General features: G+C 42.9%; 1 protein-coding gene across 3 annotated transcripts; it reads left to right on the top strand.

The window, feature by feature from the left end:
• Nucleotides 1-4901: 4901 nt before the first annotated feature.
• Nucleotides 4902-22034, top strand: nsmaf (neutral sphingomyelinase (N-SMase) activation associated factor). Of its 3 annotated transcripts, none has more exons than XM_035758471.2 (31): nt 4902-5194; nt 6021-6107; nt 6220-6298; nt 6528-6592; nt 6688-6724; nt 6854-6904; nt 7039-7110; nt 7221-7268; nt 7487-7539; nt 7713-7842; nt 7985-8056; nt 8345-8453; nt 8662-8838; nt 9120-9199; nt 10112-10202; nt 10368-10431; nt 14713-14764; nt 14884-15004; nt 15113-15244; nt 15363-15405; nt 15517-15683; nt 15909-16020; nt 16142-16200; nt 16336-16403; nt 16512-16579; nt 17786-17909; nt 18066-18149; nt 18276-18426; nt 18705-18807; nt 19121-19230; nt 19385-22034. In XM_035758471.2, the coding sequence occupies exons 1-31, from the start codon at nt 5157-5159 to the stop codon at nt 19477-19479; spliced, it is 2742 nt and encodes a 913-aa protein (XP_035614364.1). In that variant the 5' UTR covers nt 4902-5156; the 3' UTR covers nt 19480-22034. The 3 variants fall into 3 exon arrangements, with proteins under 3 accessions (XP_035614364.1, XP_035614356.1, XP_052361054.1); XM_035758463.2 differs by lacking the exon at nt 4902-5194 and adding an exon at nt 5201-5326; XM_052505094.1 differs by lacking the exons at nt 4902-5194; nt 6021-6107; nt 6220-6298; ... (13 more) ...; nt 14713-14764; nt 14884-15004 and having other exon boundaries at nt 15522-15683.
• Nucleotides 22035-22104: the final 70 nt, after the last annotated feature.

Here is a 22104-nt window from a genome sequence, read left to right as displayed (position 1 = left end):
GTGGGTGTTCGTGAGTTGTTGGCCATCAAGAAGGCACTGAAAGCATGGCGGCACTGGCTGGAGGGTGCTGAACACCCATTCATTGTCTGGACGGACCACAGGAACTTGGAGTACATTCGAGCAGCGACGATGCTGAACCCGCGTCAGGCCAGGTGGGCCCTATTCTTCTCCAGGTTTGACTTTACCCTCCTGCCGGATGGGATTAAAGAACGTTAAGGTCGATGCGTGGCCCTGGGTGCATGACACAGAGGATCGGCGGGAGAAAGTGAGACCCATTATTCCCCTGTCCCGCATTGTGGCTCCTGTCATGTGCACGCGGACATCCATCGAGCCCTGCGACAAGAACCTTCACCTGCCCACTGTCCCGAGGGGCGTATCTACGTGCCCTCTGATGTGCGGGACCGTCTCCTCGCCTGGGCACACACCGCACCTGTGTTGGGACACCCGGGTATAGCCCGTACTATCGACTGTCTCTCCGCCAAGTACTGGTGGTCCACCTTGGCCCGAGACGTCCAGGTTTTCATCTCTTCCTGCTCCACCTACACACAGAGCAAGACACCTAGACATCTCCCCTATGGCAAACTCCACCCGCTACTGGTTCCACAATGACCCTGGTCCCATCTCTCTGGACTTTGTCACAAACCTTCACCCCTCGGAGGGGCACACCACCATCCTGGTTGTTGTGGACTGGTTTTCCAAAGCTTGTCATTTGATTCCTCTGCCTGGTCTCCCTATGGCCCTGCAGACTACGGAGGCTCTCACATCTTCAGGCACTACGGGATCCCGGAGGACATCGTGTCTGACCGGGGTCTTCAGCTCACCTCTCGTGTCTGGAAGGCCTTCATGGAGCGACAGGGGGTCACGGTCAGCCTCACCTCCGGGTACCAACACCAATCAAATGGGCAGGTGGAAAGGGTAAATCAGGAACTGGGTCGGTACCTTCGTAGTTAATATCAGGACTGGCCGGGGGAGTGGGCTGCATTTCTGCCTTGGGAAGAATATGCACAAAACTGCCACTAACCTCACACCCTTTCAGTGTGTTCTAGGCTATCAGGCACTGGCACCGGAGTCAGATCGAGGCTCCTGCGGTGGACAATTGGTTCCGGCGTGCCAAGGAGGTATGGAACATCGCGCACACCCGTCTCCACTGCGTCGTCCGCCTGCAGAAGGCGCAGGCCAAACGTTACCACAGTGTGGCCCCGGTCTTTCACCCCAGTGACAGGGTCTTGCTTTCTACAAAGGACCTTCCCCTCCGACTGCCCTGTCGGAAGCTGAGCCCGCTGTTTTTGGGGCTGTTCAAAGTCCTGAGGAAAGTAAATGAGGTGACGTACAGATTACAGCTCCCTGTAAATTACCGTATCTCACCCTCATTTCATGCATCTCTCCTCAGGCCGGTGCAAACTGGTCCCTTGGCTAGTGCTGGACCCCACGACGCACCTCACTCTCCCTTGGATGTCGAGGGGGCCCCAGCATACTCTACACGCAGCCTGTTGGACTCACAGCATCGTGGGGGGCTTGTCCAGTACCGGGGGGTGTATACTGTCTCACCAGCCTGCGCTTTGGCTCCCCCTCCTGGCCAGCTCAGTCGTTTAGCGTCGCTGGCCTTCTAGCTGCTGCCAAACCTAGTGCTGGCAAACGCCCTTCACTCATCAACTCTGGACTTGTCTCTTCATCATTACACACACCTGGTTCCAATCCTGTGTGTGTATTCCCCCTGCCATTTGTCATTGTAAATGTTTTCCTGTTAGGAATTTTTCCTATTTCCTGAGTATTTTGTACTTTTGGTTCGCCCTGTGCCTTTTTGTTTATGAAGATGTATTTTGAGCACAACAGCATTAAGGTTTTGTCCTGCTTTGATCTATGGTGCGTAAATTCAGTAGTTCTAAACCTGCGACTGCCTACTCCTCTCTACACCAGTAACACCTACATCATGGGCAAGAAACATTGTTTTTAATAAAAATCAATTATAGTAGTAGCAAGCTATCAAAGTTGACCTCCAGTCCATCCTTCTCATCTTCGCCCTCTCCTTCTCGAACAGAACATAGGCTAGTCCTAGTCCCACATTTTTTTTTCAGAAGAAGCCTTTGCCTCTCCTGAAATGCCACGGTAGACCAACCCAGCACAGCCATTGGTTAGGCAGCACAAAAAATACTTTTTGATCAGCAAGAGCAGAGCAGGCCCGGGCTCAGGGGTGGAATAGCCATTGAAGTGTGTAATGCAGCCTTGTTTTATTTGCATCCCAGCAGTGGTCTTAGAAATATAATTTTGCTCTGTGCTTCTCCAAGCATGCACTTTGTAGGCTATTGATTGTTTTGAAATACTATGCCTATAGGTGCACTTTGTAGGCTATTGATTATTTTTGAAACAACACTAAGCCTATAGGTGCACTTATTGCACAGCTTGCAGAGAATCTGAGATGAAGGGCGGCATCGGGCACACAATATATAACCTACTAAGAAAGTAATTCTAAAACAAATATTTACATTTCATGACGTTTACCTTAACCATTCAGAATGAGTGCCTAAACTTAATCCGTAACTTAACGTTTAAGCTTGGATAAATTTAATACAGAGCAGCATGAGCATGAAAAACACTTCAAAATGTGATGTTTGGAGAATGTGGATGATCTAATTCTGCAGTGAGACTGTGAGAGCTTGGGGGCATTCTTAAAGGCACAATCTTTCATTTCAATGGCCTGACCTGGCCACTTCAATGATTATTGAAATAACATCTGCTCATGCCCAATAACTTGTGGAACATAGGTTGATCATATTGTAAAGCATGTACAGTTGAAGTCAGAAGTTTACATACACCTTAGCCAAATACATTTAAACTCAGTTTTTCACAATTCCTGACATTTAATCAGAGTAAAAATTGCCAGTCTTAGGTCAGTTAGGATCACCACTTTATTTTAAGAATGTGAAATGTCAGAGTAATAGTAGAGAGAATGATTTATTTCAGCTTTTATTTCATCTATCACATTCCCAGTGGGTCGGAGGTTTACATACACTCAATTAGTATTTGGTAGCGTTGCCTCTAAATAGTTTAACTTGGGTCAAATGTTTCGGATAGTCTTCCACAAGATTCCCACAATAAGTTGGTAGGCCTATGTGCTCGCACACGCTTTTTCAGTTCTGCCCACAAATGTTCTATAGCATTGAGGTCAGGGCTTTGTGATGGCCACTCCAATACCTTGACTTTGTTGTCCTTAAGCCATTTTGCCACAACTTTGGAATTATGCTTGGGGTCATTGTCCATTTGGAAGACCCATTTGTGACCAAGCTTTAACTTTCTGACTGATGTCTTGAGATGTTGCTTCAATATATCCACATAATTTTCCCTCCTCATGAAGCCATCTACTTTGTGAAGTGCACCAGTCCCTCCTGCAGCAAAGCACCCACAACATGATGCTGCCACCCCCGTGCTTCACAGCTGGGATAGTGTTCTTCGGCTCGCAAGCATCCCCCTTTTCCCTCCAAACATAACGATGGTCATTATTATTAAACACTTCTATTTTTGTTTCATCAGACAAGAGGAAATTTCTCCAAAAAGTACGATCTTTGTCCCCACGTGCAGTTGCAAACCGTAGTCTGGCTTCTTTATGGCGGTTTTGGAGCAGTGGCTTCTCCCTTGCTGAGCGGCCTTTCAGGTTATGTCGATATAGGACTTGTTTTACTGTGGATATAGATACTTTGTGCCTGTTTCCTCCAGCATCTTCACAAGGTCCTTTGCTGTTGTTCTGGGATTGATTTGCACTTTTTGCACCAAAATACGTTCATCTCTAGGAGACAGATTGCATCTCCTTCCTGAGCGGTATGATGGTTGCGTGATCCCATGGTGTTTATACTTGCATCATTTTGTTTGTACAGATGAATGTGGTACCTTCAGGTGTTTGGAAATTGCTCCCAAGGATGAACCAGACTTGTGGAGGTCTACAAATTTTATTCTGAGGTCTTGGCTGATTTCTTTTGATTTTCCCATGTCAAGCAAAGAGGGACTGAGTTTGAAGGTAGACCTTGAAATACATCCACAGGTACACCCCCAATTGACTCAAATTATGTCAATTAGCCTATCAATAGCTTCTAAAGCCATGACATCATTTTCTGAAATTTTCCAAGCTGTTTAAAGGCAGTCAACTTATTGCATGTAAACTTCTGACCCACTGGAATTGTGATACAGTGAAATAATGTGTCTGTAAACAATTGTTGGAAAAATTAGTTGTGTCATGCACAAAGTAGATGTCCTAACCGACTTGCCAAAACTATAGTTTGTTAACAAGAAATTTGTGGAGTGGTTGAAAAACGAGTTTTAATGACTCCAAACTAAGTATATGTAAACTTCTGATTTCAACTGTGTATATCAACCATGCCCATTTAGATGGTTCGTTTGACAAAGTTTATGAAGAAAAGTAATGGCGTTTTTGTAGGGTTTTTGAATAAACGCTGAAAATAAAGTATGCGGTAAACCCAGGCGTAGTAGATTTTACACGTTTTTTTAATGAGATGATCAGCTAACATCACTTTTTGTGATTCTTGAGGAATGTAATGTTATTAAAAAAGGCTTCATAATTCATAAAGTTCATGTTAACTGACTGCTATTATCTCATATAACAAAACGTATAAGATTTCCTAAACCTGTTAACCTCAGACCTTATTTTCTGCGGTTTACCTTAAATCCCTATTCTTTCCACAATAGTTTATCCCATATGGATGGCTGAATGAACGAGATCAAACTAATTTCCGGGTTTCAGGACTACACGCTGGCGAGCTCTATTGCGTTTCAAATACAACGTTTTTTCAATTTCGGACCAACTCCACCTACCTGGCTCCTGGTATCGAATTGAAAGCTTGCTTCGTCATTTCTGTCGCAGTAAGTTTCCGTGTTTTGCCGCGTTCAAAGCAACTGGGAACTCGGAAATAATTCAAATGATGACGTCAGTGATCTTCAGGTCGGAAGGTCTGTGCTCTCCAGTTCCCACGTTGGAATTCCGAGTTGGATAACCTTTCAAATTGATTTTTTTCCCAGTCTGAGCTCGTTTTTTTTCGAGGTCCCAGTTATTTTGAATTCGGAAGTCAGAGATTTCCGAGTTCCCAGTTGTGTTGAACGCGGCATTAGCTACAACAACATCTCACATATGCTATGGTTGGTGTGCAGTGATGGCTTTTATAAAGAGGAAAGAACGAACGAAAGAAAGGTTCGTAGTTGGAAAACATTATAGGCTTCCTATGGGGTTGTGTTGGAAGAGATTCTTGCAATCTAATGTTGTCGTCGTCGTCCACTTGGAAATTGCCAGGGCGCGTGCTGACAAGCCTGACCCAGCACAGAGGTCTGACTTCGGGCAAGGAAATGCAATTGAGATCCTGGGATTTCCGTGTTTGTAGGCCAGGCTATCTTGTGATTTGACCGTAGATGCTGTTTGTTTTGCCTGTCTGGTGGTGAAGGGAATTGATACATTGTTACACGTCTACTAGAGTAGACGAGACGTTAACGATGTATATATATATACATTTTTCCAGGACATTAGAATTAAGTTTAATGTACAGTCTGTGATAATTACGCTACATTTGTTGCATTCATTGTTTACCTACTGATTCTTTAAGAATATAACTGATACATTCTTCATGACCTTAGTACAGCTATCTTCCCCCGCCATGAACTCAAATTAGGTTGTGTACTGCCTATTCCATTCTAAATATTTTTGCTATGAAAACTAACCAATCAGATTCAAAATATGTTTAAAACTGTTATTTTAAACTGGATGGACTGTCAGTCCTTGAATCCATAGCCCCATCTATGAATTTGAGAGTGGTTTACATTTGTCCAGCACCATACCATCCGTTATAGTCAGTGGCATTGTCCAAATGGCAAATCAATTGGAACTTAATGTTATTATGCGACTTAGTCATTAGATGGGGAAAAATGTAGTTGAGGTAGTTCTAGTAGTTCTGTGTGAAAATGCAGCAAAAATGTCTGAATTGAAGCTCTTCGCCGCCATTGTTTTTTCGGTGTCTTTCCCCTAGGTTTTCTCTCCTGTTGCTGGACCTGGAAGAGTATTACTTTGAACAGCACACAGTGTATCATGTGACAACCAGTTCAGCCAAAAAAAGGTAATGTCTGAAATTGACTGACTGACAGATCCACCCAATTTCTATCCCCTATCTAAGTCATGGTGGATAGCAGCACAGTAGTAGCAGCACTGATACTCTTTACTCCTTGCAGAAAGATCAGAGGGTCTCTCAAAGTATGCTCCAAATCCATCATATTTGAACCTGAGGACCATGTGGAGCCCATTTTAAAGGTGTGTTTTTGTGCATTGTAGTACAGCACCACTTGCCAAGGAGGATTTACTCAAATGGAGCTCAAGAGCCCGTATTTACAAAATGTTTCGAAAAGGAGCACTGATCTCGGATCAGTTCTGCCTTTAAAATCATAATGAATGGATAGGAGGATCTGATCCTAGACCAGATCGTTGCTTTATAAACAGTGTACCTAGGTTTGTTATTCATACGGATTTTAACCTCCACTAGATTCCTCTCAGAGATTGCAAAAAGATTGAAGCGGTTGAAGAAAAGGACCAGAATCCTTTCAATGAGTAAGTCTAATTTAATTTGCAATTAAACTGGGTTTATGCACATACATAAACCAATAAGATGACAACTTCATTGATTTGAATGTTTTATTTTATAGGAGCAAACCAGCTGGCCTCACCATTTTATGCAAACAGGTGTGTTTAATTAAAGTGTTTACATTTTAATTAAGGAACATTTACCAACATTTTGTCATGGAATGTTGCTGACATTATTCTGTATAAATAGGTTTAGCACAACTAATCTAATGCACATTTTAACTTCAGGTTTACCTCATCAAAGAGAACAATGTCGTTGCACCTTACAGAGTTGAAAGGGTGAGTACATGAAATGTCAATTAGATTTGTGATGCGGGTTGTCCGATTATAAACATGACATGATTTAGAATCAGCAGCTGTAGGAAAATGTATACTTTTGCACATTGTATGACTTTTCAAACCATTTCTAATAGGGAGACAGTACCTTTCTCTTCCATCTGGAAGTTTCCAGTAAAACGGAGGATGTTGTCCAAACATTACTTCAGGTATGCAACAGTACCATAGCCGGATTATTACAACCGTGAAAGTGCTTGCCTTCCATGTTGTAATGCAGCTTTAGCTTGTTCTCATTTATTGTTTTCATCCACTTCTCCAGCTGCATAGGGCCTCTTGTCTGGACAAGCTTGGAGACCAGACTGCAATGGTAAATCATAACTGTACAAAACTGCAACACTAGAAGTACCAAAACATTGTGAAAGTAGATGGTTTTATCGTGCAACTGAGAATATTGTTTGTCTACATACAGTAAATCGAACTGGATTGAACGGTTGAATAAGTAGTTTCAAACCCATTTAGCTTCCCTGTTTACCACAGCGTTGTTGTATACAGGACATGTAAGCTGTTTATTTTTTGTGCTTCTAGATTGCTGCTAATTTACAATCCAGATTGGCAAGAACTTCATTTGACAAGAACAGGTATGTACTTAAATAATATGAGAATAAGCTCTTAGTCACAACCTTGATGCGATACTGAAGTACTTACATAATGCACTGAGTGTCTAATTCCTCTCCAGCTAGCTACAATATATATCACAATGTATGTTTTGTTAGTTTAAAATGCATATAATACATTATTTTGGGGTTCTCAGCTTTCAGAATGTTTCAGAAATTCCACACATGGAATGCGAGGCGGAGATGGTCACTCCATTGGTTACGAACCCTGGTCACGTGTGTATAACTGACCAAAGCCTCTACTTCCAACCACTCAATGGCTATCCTGTGAGTTATCCATACGTACACATGTTATGCCAGTTTGCTATTATTAATTGCGATTTCTCTAGGATGGAAAATGCCTTCCTTGTTGGGATTTTGTGAAGATACAATCTGGTTTCTGTCTCCTCTGCCGCAATGTTCGTTTCAGGAACAGGTAGTCCGAATCGAGCTCCATCGAGTGAAACAAATCTATAAGAGAAGGCATGGACTCAGGCCATTGGTGAGTGCGATGCTCAGGAGGTTTTTCAACCAAGCAACGTAGAAACCGATTTAATTTCTCATTCTGGTTATTATCTAGTGACCTGAAGAGTAGTGGTTGTATGCGTTTCAAGTCATTCATCTGAAATATTTGCATCATGTTGATCTAACTAGTCAGAATATGCCGCTTTTTCATACCCCGACCAAGTTTAGTTCCATAAATGTAGACACGCCTGAGGCTGCTCTGTCCCCAACTATAATGTGTTTTACTCTCCCTCCCAAACTAACTGACTCGCTCTGTCTTGATCAGGGGCTGGAGGTGTTCTGTACCGAAAACGACTTCTGCTCGGACATCTATCTGAAGTTTTACAAGACCAGCGACAGAAATGACCTCTACTACTACATCGCCACGTTTCTGGGTCAGTAACACACAGCAAGTTACGGAGCAAACATACAAACACATTTTGCAGGAAGACCTCGCGTCAGCTCTTTCTCTCTGAGTTGATCCTGGTGAGACCATAAATACCTCTATGGGCCCTGGTCAAAAGCACTGCGCTATAGGAAATAAGGTGCTATTTGGATTGCATTCCGTAAACATACCAGATTCCTGATTTTGTTTCTCTCCAGAGAACCACATGGTGGAACACACAGCAGAGAGTTACATGCTGCAGTGGCAGCGAGGTCACCTCAGTAACTACCAGTACCTTCTGCATCTCAACAACCTGGCTGACCGCAGCGGCAATGATCTGTCTCAGTACCCCGTTTTCCCCTGGATCATCGCTGACTACAACAGCACAGAGCTTGGTGAGTGGGGCGCAAGGTCTAGTTTTGGGTAACACCTTTTGACAGACAGAAATTTGATGGACTGGAGTATATGGGGATCACGTAGCGCTGTAGCTTCGGGCTGAAATATTTTTGAGCCCGTGTTGTATATTAGCATACTTGGATGTTGTCCATCTTTCCTATTCATTTGGAATTGCTCTATACCTGTGTAGTAGCACTGTAATTACTGTAGTAACACCAACATGTGGTTCCGTAGTTATTAGGTCATTGTTTTGTAATGGATCCTTTTGATTCTGTCTCAGATATGATGAACCCCGCAACTTTCCGTGACCTGAGCAAGCCTGTGGGAGCGCTGAATAAAGAGAGACTAGAGAGATTGTTGGTGAGACTACCCTTTGTCCCAGGCTCAATGACCCCTTGCATTATTTCCCCCTTTGAGTCAGGACTGATATTCCGCAGTTTAGAAAATAGGATTAAATAATTGATATTTGTAAAAACCTAAGGATGTTAATCGGTTAGCCGGTCTTATCGGTCTAGAGGTTAATTTGCATACTTTTGTGGAATGAAATTGGCAAGTGTGTATTTTCATTAGTCGTTATGTATCTTATTTATCACAGGCCCACAGCATACAGAGCCTAGTTTGAGGAGCGGAATGGCCTACCACCTGTCCGACAGCTCGAGAGTAGTTACTCAAAAAGTTGGTACTGGAGTGAAGCCTGCTTTTGTAAGCAGTCATTGCGCAACAAATTACAATTCTAAATGTAATCGCGTGCTAAACTGTTGTGATGGCAACGATTTAAAAAATTATCTAATTAAAGCGTGCATCCCAGTCGCTATTCGATTGCGTAAGCTGTAGTCAACGATAGGCAAGCGATCAGTACGTCACTTCTATGTTTTTAATAGATATTTTTCTCTCTGTCACATATGGAACCGCTGACATTAGGTGTGCAGTTTAGAACAGTTTTCTTCCCCCAAATTGCATTTTGGCAAATGTTTGAAAATGACGTTTAATTAGCTGCATTATTACAGCAGTTGCTGCTATATCCTTTTGACTGTAAGACATAAAGCTTGCTATTGTTGCATGTTTTCATTGAGCTCTTAATGAAAAATGTCAGTTCCTTGCATGCATGCATAGTATTTTCTGTTGTTCACATCATTTTACTGGTTGGAAAAGAAATGTGACCGTTTTTTAATAAAGGTTGGTTAGTCGGCAGTAAAATTGACTGAAATTTGCATCCCGACTAAAAGCACGATAAAATGTTCTAACTAGGGTGCATCTCTCGCTTCCTTACAGTCCCGGTACAGAGACATGCCTGATCCTCGTTTCATGTACGGCAGTCATTACTCCTCTCCAGGCTATGTGCTTTTCTACTTAGTCAGAGTTGGTATGTCAACGCCTTCTTATATTGTTTGACATATAGTACCACATTTTGACTGTACAAACATTGCCGCTGTGTGTGTGGTTATTGCAAACGGAAGCTTTTACATTATTTAATGTACTCTCTGAGAAGGCTTTCATGACATACTATTTATTTTTTTCTCCCTTGCAGCCCCAGACCACATGCTGTGTCTTCAAAATGGCCGCTATGACAATGCAGACCGCATGTTCAATAGGTTAGTAGCTTGCTTCTAGTTCTGCCCAAGAAAGTTAATGTCACCAGTTTTGGTTATTCATTTAAAGAAGGAAAACTCACCTATTACATAACTATTACAGAAAAATATAAAAGCAATGTAATGGCCCATTTGCTGTAAGGTATCTGTGACCAAAATATGCATATCTTTATTCCCAGTCATGTGAAATCCATATGGTAGGACCTAATTCATTCATTTCAGTTGACTGATTTCCATATATGGGCTGTAACTCAGTAAGATCTTTGAAATGATTGCATGTTGTGCTTATTTCTGTTCAGAGTACTATGTAGTTAAAGTGTAACAAACTTTGCAGACAATAACCTAACCAGGATAAATTAGGAGACAGGTGGAAATGATGTGTAACCCTTTTAGTAACATTGTAACAATCTTTAGCAACCAACTCTGTAATTACAATGTTGTTACAAGGATATACTGTACGTCTATTTACAATGTACTTACCCAGGACCCCTTAGAATCAATGTCAGCTCCCCCGCAAACATCAAATTAGCATATATATATTTTTTTTTATTCTCTCAGTTTAAGCTAGAGATGTTTTTTTTTGCTTTGGATGCATCTCCGTCCATCACATCCGCCAATGTTGCACTTCCACATCTGCGGTGAAAGGTGACAGAGCTAGAGCGGTGTTTGTCAGATCATGAGACACCTCTAAAATCGGTCTTCTCACAAAATTGAAGATTTGGCCTACTCTTGAAAGATGAGACTTGCTCTACGAAAACGTCTTGGGACTCGTCTGAAGTTGGTAAAGCCGATCTGCCTGTAGCATCCGAAGAGTTTGGGCTACACACTAATATGACCCCTCTATGGAAAGGTGAGACTGTTTTGCTCTAGGACGCCACAGGCATCACGAGACTCGTCTGAAGTTCCCCCGGTACCAGTTGAAATAATGAATGGAAGTATACAGTGCATTCGGAAAGTATTCAGACCCCTTCCCCTTTTCCACATTTTGTTACGTTACAGCCTTATTATAAAATTGATTTAAAAAATGTTTTCCCTCATCAATCGACACACAATACCCCATAATGACAAAGTGAAAAAAGTTTTTTTGAATTTTCGAAACAACAGAAATACCTAATTTACATAATTATTCAGACCCTTTGCTATGAGACTCGAAATTGAGCTCAGGTGCTTCCTGTTTCCATTGATCATCCTTTCCGATGTTTCTTTAACTTTATTGGAGCTACCTGTGGTAAATTCAATTGATTGGACATGATTTGGAAAGGCACACATCTGTCTATATAAGGTCCTACAGTTGACAGTGCATGTCAGAGCAAGAACCAAGCCATGAGGTCGAAGGAATTGTCCGTAGAGCTCCGAGACAGGATTGTGTCGAGGCACAGATCTGGCGAAGGGTACCAAAACATTTCTGCAGCATTGAAGGTCCCCGAGAACGCAGTGGCCTCCATCATTCTTAAATGGAAGAAGTTTGGAACCACCAAGACTCTTCCTAGAGCTGGTCGCCCGACCAAACTGAGCTATTGGGGGCAAAGGAACTTGGTCAGGGAGGTGACCGAGAAACTTACAGTAGGACAACACCAATCAGACCATTATGGTAGAGTGGACAGGCGGAAGCCACTCGTCAATGAAAGGCACATGCCAGCCCACTTGGAGTTTGCCAAAAGGTACCTAAAGGACTCTCAGACCACAAGAAGCAAGATTCTCTGGTCTGACTAAATCAAGATTGAACTATTTGGCCTGAATGCCAAGCGCCACATCTGGAGGGAACCTGGCACCATCCCTACAGGGAAGTGTGGTGATAGCATGGTGGTGGTAGCATCATGTATGGAGATGTTTTTCAGCGGTAGGGACTAGAAGACTAGTCAGAATTGAGGGAAAGATGATCAGTGAAAAGTACAGAGAGATCCTTGAATAAAAATCTGCTCCAGAGCGCTCAGGACCTCAGACTGGGGCGAAGGTTCACCCTCAGGAAAACAGGAAAACGACCCTAAGCACACAGCCAAGACAATGCAGAGTGGCTTCGGGACAAGTCTCTGAATGTCCTTGAGTGTCCCAGCCAGAGCCTGGACTTAAACCTGATCTAACATCGCTGGAGACACCTGATAATAGTGTGTAGATAGTTTTTTACTAAATTTAATAAAATAAATATTTATTTCCCATCGCTGCAACTCCCGTACGGACTCAGGAGAGGCGAAGGTCGAGAGCCATTTATTCTCCCCCGAAAAACGACCCTGCAAAGCCGCACCACTTGCTTGACCCGGAAGGCAGCCTCACCAATGTGTCGGAGGAAACACCATACAACCGTGTCAGCGTGCATTACGCTGCCTCATGAGTCTCCCGGTCGCGGACGCCTCAAGCACTGCGATGCAGTGCCTTAGACCGCTGTGCCACTCGGGAGGCCTAATTTCATACATTTTAGTTTAAAGCTGTAACGTAACAAAATGCAGACAAGGTCCAGGTGTCTGAATACTTTCCAAATGCACTGTTTATGGAGAATATTTAGTGCCAAAAATAAGTACATGTAAAAACAGAACTAATGTTTCCTGATCTTTCTTATATCGCTCAGAAAATGGGTTTCCATGGCCTAAGATTACCATGCACAACGCAAAGCATCTGCTGAAGTTGTGAAAAGCTCGCCGGCATTGGACTCTGGAGCAGTAGTAATGTGTTTTCTGGAGTGATGAATCACGCTTCACCATCTGGCAAACTGACGGACAAATCTGTGTTTGGCGGATGCCAGGAGAACGCTACCTGCCCCAATGCATAGTGCCAACTGTGAAGTGTGGTGGAGGAGGAATAATGGTCTGGGGCTGTTTCTCATGGTTCTGGTGGAGGGAAATCTTAACGGTACATCATAGAATGGCATTCTAGTCGATTCTGTGGTTCCAATTTTGTGGCAACAATTTGGGTAAGGCCCTTTCCTGTTTCAGCATGACAAAAAAGTGCAACGCGAGGTCCATACAGAAATGGTTTGTCCAGATCGGTGTGAAAGAACTTGACTGACCTGCATAGAGCCCTGACCTCAACTCCATTGAACACCTTTGGGATGAATTGGAATGCTGACTGTGAGCCAGGTCTAATCGCCCAACATCAGTGCCCGACCTCACTAATGCTCCCCGCAGCAATGTTCCAACATCTACTGGAAAGCCTTCCCAGAAGAGTGGAGGCTGTTATCGCAGTAAAGGGGGGACCAACTCCATATAAATGCCCATGATTTTGGAATGAGCTGTTCGATGAGCAGCTGTCCACATACATTTGGTCATGTGGTGTCGCAGTAAGGCCAAATCAATTTTTAAATCAAATATTTTTTGATTTCAACGGGTCCTACATTTTTTTTTTCATCAAATCGCAAAAGGATGCTTGGTATGACCTTCTTAAAACGATTCCATATAGCTTAGTAGCACTTCCCTCCCCTGGCTTAGACAGGGCTTAGACTCTTATGGATTTGACAAAGATTCATATTCCAGACTCAAAGCAATAACTATTAGTAAAATGTACTAATTAGTTAGTAAAACGTACTAACATAGTCTAGGACCTTCACCAACCTATTTATCAACCTTTGTATTACATGTGGATTCATTGGTAGTGGCACATGTAACAAGATCAGATTTTGGTTTGAGTAAGTGACATGGTAATTCAGAGCTGACTTACAAACATGTAATTACAAAAGGTTAGTTACACAGTGAAACAAGAAAATGTGCAATAGCATCAGTAATTACACATGTGTAATAACCTTCAGCAAGTAGATGTTACACATTTCTTGTTCCAATTGTGCAACTACTATGTTACTACAGTTGTTGCTGTGTAGTTACATAGTAGTAGGGGCAATTTAAAGATGCACTATGCAGAAATTGCTGCGCCATTTCCTGGTTGCTAAAATTCTAAAAGTTCGCATCATTTCAGTTGAAAAAACAAAACAAAACAAGCAAGTATAGGGCAGAGAATCATTGTACCATCTAAACTGCTGTGAAATATTTTTTCCATAACCAAAAATGTTTTATTTTCAGCGGTTTGAAGCTGGTGTACAAATCCAAACGTAGAAGACTCAAAAAATAAACTTAAGAATGGGAAGCATAGAAATAGTGTGTATAGAACTACCGTTTTTTAGACTTGCTTTCAATGAGAATGACAGATCTATACACACACTTCTGAGTGAATTTGGTCTGGTCACACGAAAAGTTGCATATTGCAGCTTTAATGTAAAGTGTTAGCCAATTAGATTTACAATATTTGACTGAATCAACCATGTCATATTGTTAAAAAATGGGTTTATTAATGTGTTTGCAGCATTGGAGAAACGTGGAAAAATTGCTTAGAGGGTGCAACTGACTTCAAAGAGGTAAAAAGTACCTTGAGTGGAAAATATTTTATAATGATCATAATTGTATAATACCAAATCTCCCTTTGCACATTATTTCTGTAACATGTGGCTGTTTCCTCGTCAACCATCTCTTTCAGTTAATCCCAGACTTCTATGGGAATGACCCCAGCTTTCTGCTAAACTGCCTTAGTCTGGATTTGGGGAAGAGGCAAGGTGGAAGCTCGGTTCAAGATGTAGTTCTTCCGCCATGGGCTGCAGGTAACAACTACAACAGGGAAACCATTTTTCGGGTGTTGTATTTTTAGTGATATAATTTTGGTTGTGTGTGTTGTTTATGTTCATTATTCTCCTGTATGTATGGTGTAGATGCCAGTGATTTCCTTCAGAAGAGTCAGAAAGCGCTGGAGAGTCAGTACGTGTCAGAACACCTGCACGAGTGGATCGACCTGGTGTTTGGCTTCAAGCAAAAAGGAAGTGAAGCCGTGGCAGCCCACAATGGTACAAGACCCCTAGATCTTATCAGAGACTGAGTATCCATTTGCCTGATGATGAAACCTTGTTTTTAATTCATATGGGTGTGATGTAATGATGTTGATTTCCCTGGTTTTAATGGCAGTGTTCCATCCGTTGACATATGAGGGTGGCATCGACTGTGATAGGTAATGAAACCATTAGTGTTATCCCGCTCTCCATATTTCAGACATATCCAGGAAACTGTTTAAATGATTGATGAAATACTGTTTCCTTCTCTGTTCTCTCCCTCTGAACAGTATAGAGGACCCCAATGAGAAGATTGCCATGTTGATTCAGATCCTGGAGTTTGGGCAAACCCCGACGCAACTGTTCACCACCCCACACCCACAGAGGATAACACCCAGATTCCAGAGCATATCGCGAACACCCAGTGTAAACACACCCCTCAACGAGCTTTCTCCAGGTAACCGCCTCACCCACACACTGACCGACAGACAAACACAGGGAACAAACTCACTCACTTGTACTCACAGACAGACAGTCAATCAAATACTGACATTGCAAAATGTTGGTTTGTTGGATCTTTTTCCCAGTCAGACTCAACATTTTTGCTTTTGCGATATAATCGCAAATGCCAGTTGTTGAAGTTTGGAGGTGTAGTGTTAATTAACCCGTTCTTCTTTTTTAGCATCCACCAGTGAGGACTCCTCCTTTGAAGACCTAACCGAAGAGACTAGGAGACTGGCTTGGAACAACATAGCTAAACTCAAATTGATGTCCACCCACAAAATCCATAAAGAGTGAGTGAGAATTTAAACTGTCATTTTTCTCGCCGCCCCTAAAATATGTTCACCCTGTTATTGGACGGTGACTTTTCAACTTGATCACCTCTGACTGAATACACTCCTTGCAAAAACACAGGGCTGTGACGGGCATCGCAGTGACTCGGACCGCGTCGTCTGTCTTCACAACATCACACGGTCTGGAAAACCTATCGGCTTGTAATGTAGACTTTGGTTATGTTTTAGCATATGGTGAATTGAAATATTGCTGAGCCCTTGAGTATCATTTGCTATTGAAGTCTGATAAGGACTAAAAGTACTTGTCTCCTCCAGACTCAACACTGAAGATGTTCTCCAGAGAATCTAATGGATTGCAGAGAAGCATGTCCTTCTCCAACATGGTACTGAGCAGAATGTTATACCCTCTCGCCCCCTTTACTGTGAAACCATTTCCATTATTATGAGATGAATGTATGAATTGTTATTCTGCATTTTTTTTCTTCCTGCAGGCGTTATCATCGTGCTTGATGCTACCAGAGGATAAGGCCGTAGTCTGCTCCTCGTGGGACAATAATGTGTGAGCATTTTCAGTTCATCACTTGACCATTACCTTAACATTATTCATCACAACATGGCCTATTCCAGTCATCACAACATGGCCTATTCCAGTCATCACAACATGGCCTATTCCAGTCATCACAACATGGCCTATTCCGGTCAGCACAACATGGCCTATTCCGGTCAGCACAACATAGCCTATTCCGGTCAGCACAACATGGCCTATTCCGGTCAGCACAACATGGCCTATTGCGGTCAGCACAACATGGCCTATTCCAGTCAGCACAACATGGCCTATTCCAGTCATCACAACATGGCCTATTCCGGTCAGCACAACATGGCCTATTCCAGTCATCACAACATGGCCTATTCCGGTCAGCACAGCATGGCCTATTCCGGTCATCACAACATGGCCTATTCCGGTCAGCACAGCATGGCCTATTCCAGTCATCACAACATGGCCTATTCCGGTCAGCACAACATGGCCTATTCCAGTCATCACAACATGGCCTATTCCAGTCATCACAACATGGCCTATTCCAGTCATCACAACATGGCCTATTCCAGTCATCACAACATGGCCTATTCCAGTCATCACAACATGGCCTATTCCAGTCATCACAACATGGCCTATTCCGGTCATCACAACATGGCCTATTCCAGTCATCACAACATGGCCTATTCCAGTCATCACAACATGGCCTATTCCGGTCATCACAACATGGCCTATTCCGGTCATCACAACATGGCCTATTCCGGTCATCACAACATGGCCTATTCCGGTCATCACAGCATGGCCTATTCCGGTCAGCACAGCATGGCCTATTCCGGTCAGCACAGCATGGCCTATTCCGGTCAGCACAGCATGGCCTATTCCGGTCAGCACAGCATGGCCTATTCCGGTCAGCACAGCATGGCCTATTCCGGTCAGCACAGCATGGCCTATTCCGGTCAGCACAGCATGGCCTATTCCGGTCAGCACAGCATGGCCTATTCCGGTCAGCACAGCATGGCCTATTCCGGTCAGCACAGCATGGCCTATTCCGGTCAGCACAGCATGGCCTATTCCGGTCAGCACAGCATGGCCTATTCCGGTCAGCACAGCATGGCCTATTCCGGTCAGCACAGCATGGCCTATTGCGGTCAGCACAACATGGCCTATTCCAGTCAGCACAACATTACTATTTCATCACATCCATTCATACCCAGTGTTCTTCCTCCCCAGGTATTTCTACTCGATACCATTTGGCAGGCGTCAGGACACGTTGATGGGCCATGATGATGCCATCAGTAAGATGTGCTGGAAGGACAACCAACTTTACACTGCATCCTGGGACTCGACAGTCAAGGTTAGGGACACATCATGATCTTGATGATGAACACCATGGGTGTAAAAGGACAGCCTTTTTCCAAATGATCTTTGTATAGCTTAATTCATTTCTAATTCAGCTGTTTGACAATATAATAGGCCTGTATGAATGTTAATATTTCTATTTCTATTGAAGGTTTGGCAATGTGACTCTGCCGATATCGCGAATAATAAGAGATGCCAATTCCAGTTGCTGGCAGAGTTTGAACACGAAGCAGGGGTAAGTGCCTGCCTATCACCTCACATGATGCTAACGTGTCTCTCAGAAATTACTTTACTGTTTGTGATCTGTTTGAGTCTTTCTGTCCAACAGCCTTACCCTAACCTATGTTTTCTCCATGTCCAGGTGAACACTATTAACCTAAACCCAGCAGGTACTTTGTTGGTGTCGGGGACTAAGGATGGAACCGTCACCATTTGGGATACCAGTAGCTCAGTACAACTTCATCAAGTCCACTGCCATTCAGGAAAGATCCACGATGTGGCCTTTAGTCCTGGTACGTATGTAATATTAACTAATACGTCCCTCGGTCCCAGTATGGACTATACATGGGAGCATTTAAAACACGTTTACTGGTAGTTTAACCCTTATCATTGAGGCCGCCACCCACAGGAATAACTGTACTAGAGTAATACAATTAATGATGAGGTCTGCTGGTCATTGTCAATGGGGTTTATAATTACTCCCTTTCACTCTACACCTTCGCTATCTCTGCATAATATACACCAAGCATGACTGATCCAGCTTATCAAAGACATTTATTTATTTTCACAGACAGCAGACACATCTTGAGTGTAGGAGAGGACTCGTGTCTGAAGGTAATCGACGTCCAGACGGGCATGATGATCTCGTCTGTGCAAGCTGATGAGGAGCAGCGGTAAGGCCACACCCATGCTGTCCCACTTCCATTTCTGTCCATGGCAACTTCCTTTAGTCTCTGCTCAGAAAGATCTGGAAGGAACTTACCGGGTAAAGAAATATGGTGATAGCCTCTTGAATCCCTCTAATTAGCTGAGTGGAGCTTCTGCTGTATTTCTTACACCTATCCAACCCTGAATTTGTGAACAGAGGCGAGGGGCCAGAATAGAACAGGTTACTATATCTGTATCCTCATTCGTCTCTGGCTCATAATGTGCATCTGCATAAATATAATGACCCTTGCCTGACTGTTACCATGTCCCTGGGGACAGGTGTTTCTGCTGGGACGGGAACACGGTCCTGTCGGGCGGTCAGTCCGGACACCTCCAGGTCCTGGACCTGCTAAGCAACAAAGTGACCACCAGGATCCCTGGACATTCAGGTACACCAAACATCATCACTAAAATGCCAAAACACAAATGAAACAGCATAAATGAATACCAGTACACTTTAATTAAATCTGGTATCATTCAAACGGTCCCTCGTGTATACATGTGCAGAATAAATTGCTCTCATTTTTCTTTGGCCCTGACCAGGTGCAGTCACAGCGATGTGGATGAACGAGCAGTGTAGCACGGTGATCACAGGTGGCGAAGACAAGCAGATCATCTTCTGGAAACTTGACTGTTGACCACGGTGCTAGATAGTCCCTCTGTACGTGTATGTACAGAGGTGAAGTCCAAGGGGGACACTCACAATGAGACATCTTTTATACTGTCTGGCTCCAACCAAAGAGACTATCATCGTTGGTCAAGGTAACTACATAGGCTGGCTGGCCTGCTGGCTGACTCACCCAGAGATGGTAACGCATTATCATTGCACATATGACTTTACAAATATACTGGTCCAGTTAGCAGGGACAACAATCATACTCCTGTCTGGAGTTCTCAAACAAAATCTAATTATGAACAATATAACCATCCTCAACTATGTTAGCGTAACAACTTGGCCACCCTCAACCATGTTAGCGTAACAACTTGACCACCCTCAACCATGTTAGCGTAACAACTTGGCCACCCTCAACCATGTTAGCGTAATAACTTGGCCACCCTCAACCATGTTAGCGTAACAACTTGGCCACCCTCAACCATGTTAGCGTAACAACTTGGTCACCCTCAACCATGTTAGCGTAACAACTTGGTCACCCTCAACCATGTTAGCATAACAACTTGGCCACCCTCAACCATGTTAGCATAATAACTTGGCCATCCTCAACCATGTTGGCGTAACATATTGGCCATCCTCAATCATGTTGGCGTAATAACTTGGCCATCCTCAACCATGTTGGCGTAACATATTGGCCATCCTCAATCATGTTGGCGTAACATATTGGCCATCCTCAATCATGTTGGCGTAACATATTGGCCATCCTCAATCATGTTGGCGTAACATATTGGCCATCCTCAATCATGTTGGCGTAACATATTGGCCATCCTCAATCATGTTGGCGTAACATATTGGCCATCCTCAATCATGTTGGCGTAACATATTGGCCATCCTCAACCATGTTGGCGTAACATATTGGCCATCCTCAATCATGTTGGCGTAACATATTGGCCATCCTCAATCATGTTGGCGTAACATATTGGCCATCCTCAATCATGTTGGCGTAACATATTGGCCATCCTCAATCATGTTGGCGTAACATATTGGCCATCCTCAATCATGTTGGCGTAACATATTGGCCATCCTCAATCATGTTGGCGTAACATATTGGCCATCCTCAATCATATTGGCGTAACATATTGGCCATCCTCAATCAAGTTAGCCAATAGAAATGTCAATTTGAACCTAGTGAGGGTGGTATGGCGATGATTAGATTCTGCACATGCCCTCTTGCAGCATTCCCTTGCTAATTTTGCACTTCAATGCTTTTGCCAGACTTACTGTACAGCATGTTTTGCTTGTCTGTCTATTGTTTAAGCGTTCATTCAGTTGTCATAGTGCCTTAGTGACTGACCATTTAATCATGATGTAATTGACCGCATAGTGGTCGGAATAAACCTCTGGCACAAAACAAACTGTATAGCAAGCAGTGTTTCAGAAATACCCGCAGTAGAGATTATGACAATAAATAAATGTACAATGTAACACACTTTGAGCAGCTGGAAAAGCTCTATATAAATCCACTCTATTCATAGTATTATTAAATACACACATGCTACATAAAGATATATGCATTCGATTTATTTTCACCCACAATTTTCATTTGAGAGCAGCAGTAATTCATTGCTAATGCATGGGAAATGTCCAAGAGTTATTGTAGATTTAAAAATAAATAAAAAAGGAATATATTCATGCACCTAACTGTTGAACTTAAACTGAGGCATAATTCAAAATAATGTTTATAAGTGCTTTGGCCCAACTGTATTTGGGGAACTGCTTTACAGTGACTGAGTAGACTCAGGAACTCTCACCCATGCAAAGAGTGCATTTCTTTCAAGTTTGTCAACCTTGTTATAGCAAGATAAATATGTGTGCTACTGAAGCGTTGTGCTATGGCATAGACTGCCAATGCACTGTGTAACTAATCATATACCACCCTGTACATCCATTTTAATAGAGATGACATATCTTGTTTTATTACTTTAGATTTTATTTACATTATGTGGAGTTTAAACCTGTATTAACAAGGTAGTTACATAGCCAAGTACTGTAGAATGTAATTGCAGTATTGGAACATAGTTTTAAGTACTATGATACATGTTTTCCATTTGTGTAAAGTTACACATTTAGACTTTTTTTATACATCGAATTTGTGAGGGGGAAACCTCCAATTTAGATGTAGTTTAACCTCCCCTTTTCCTATTGCTTTCGATTGCACAGTTGTCTCCACTGTGATCAGTTTATTTGCGAGTCCTTGTAATCCTTAGACCGGTGTAACAGTTGTAAGTAATATGTAACAAAATGTACTCAGAATCTAGTACCACTACTAGCGCTGTAAGTAAAAGCTGCCAGCAGCATTTGGCCTAATGGGAAGTAGCTAAAAACGAAGCAGTGCCCTCCTAGTGACGTAAGTGAATGTATTTGAGTGAGGTTGCTGAGACAAACTATGCTGTAAATCGGGATGTCTACTATCTTTCATGCCTCAGGGCTAACAGTGTTATGTTGCTGCAGTATGTCCTCCCAGATTTTGTGTACTGTACAGATCCTGCTCAATAAAATATTGCACATCTGTGAATATAAGTTTCTTTTTTCTTGGTGTCATTTTGTGGTAATGTTAGGTTTCACTGTAAACATAGCAGAAGACATGAAA

Source organism: Oncorhynchus keta, chromosome 4 (genome assembly GCF_023373465.1).
Source record: "Oncorhynchus keta strain PuntledgeMale-10-30-2019 chromosome 4, Oket_V2, whole genome shotgun sequence".
Taxonomy (NCBI): Eukaryota; Metazoa; Chordata; class Actinopteri; order Salmoniformes; family Salmonidae; genus Oncorhynchus; species Oncorhynchus keta.
This window is presented reverse-complemented; position numbering and strand designations above follow the sequence as displayed.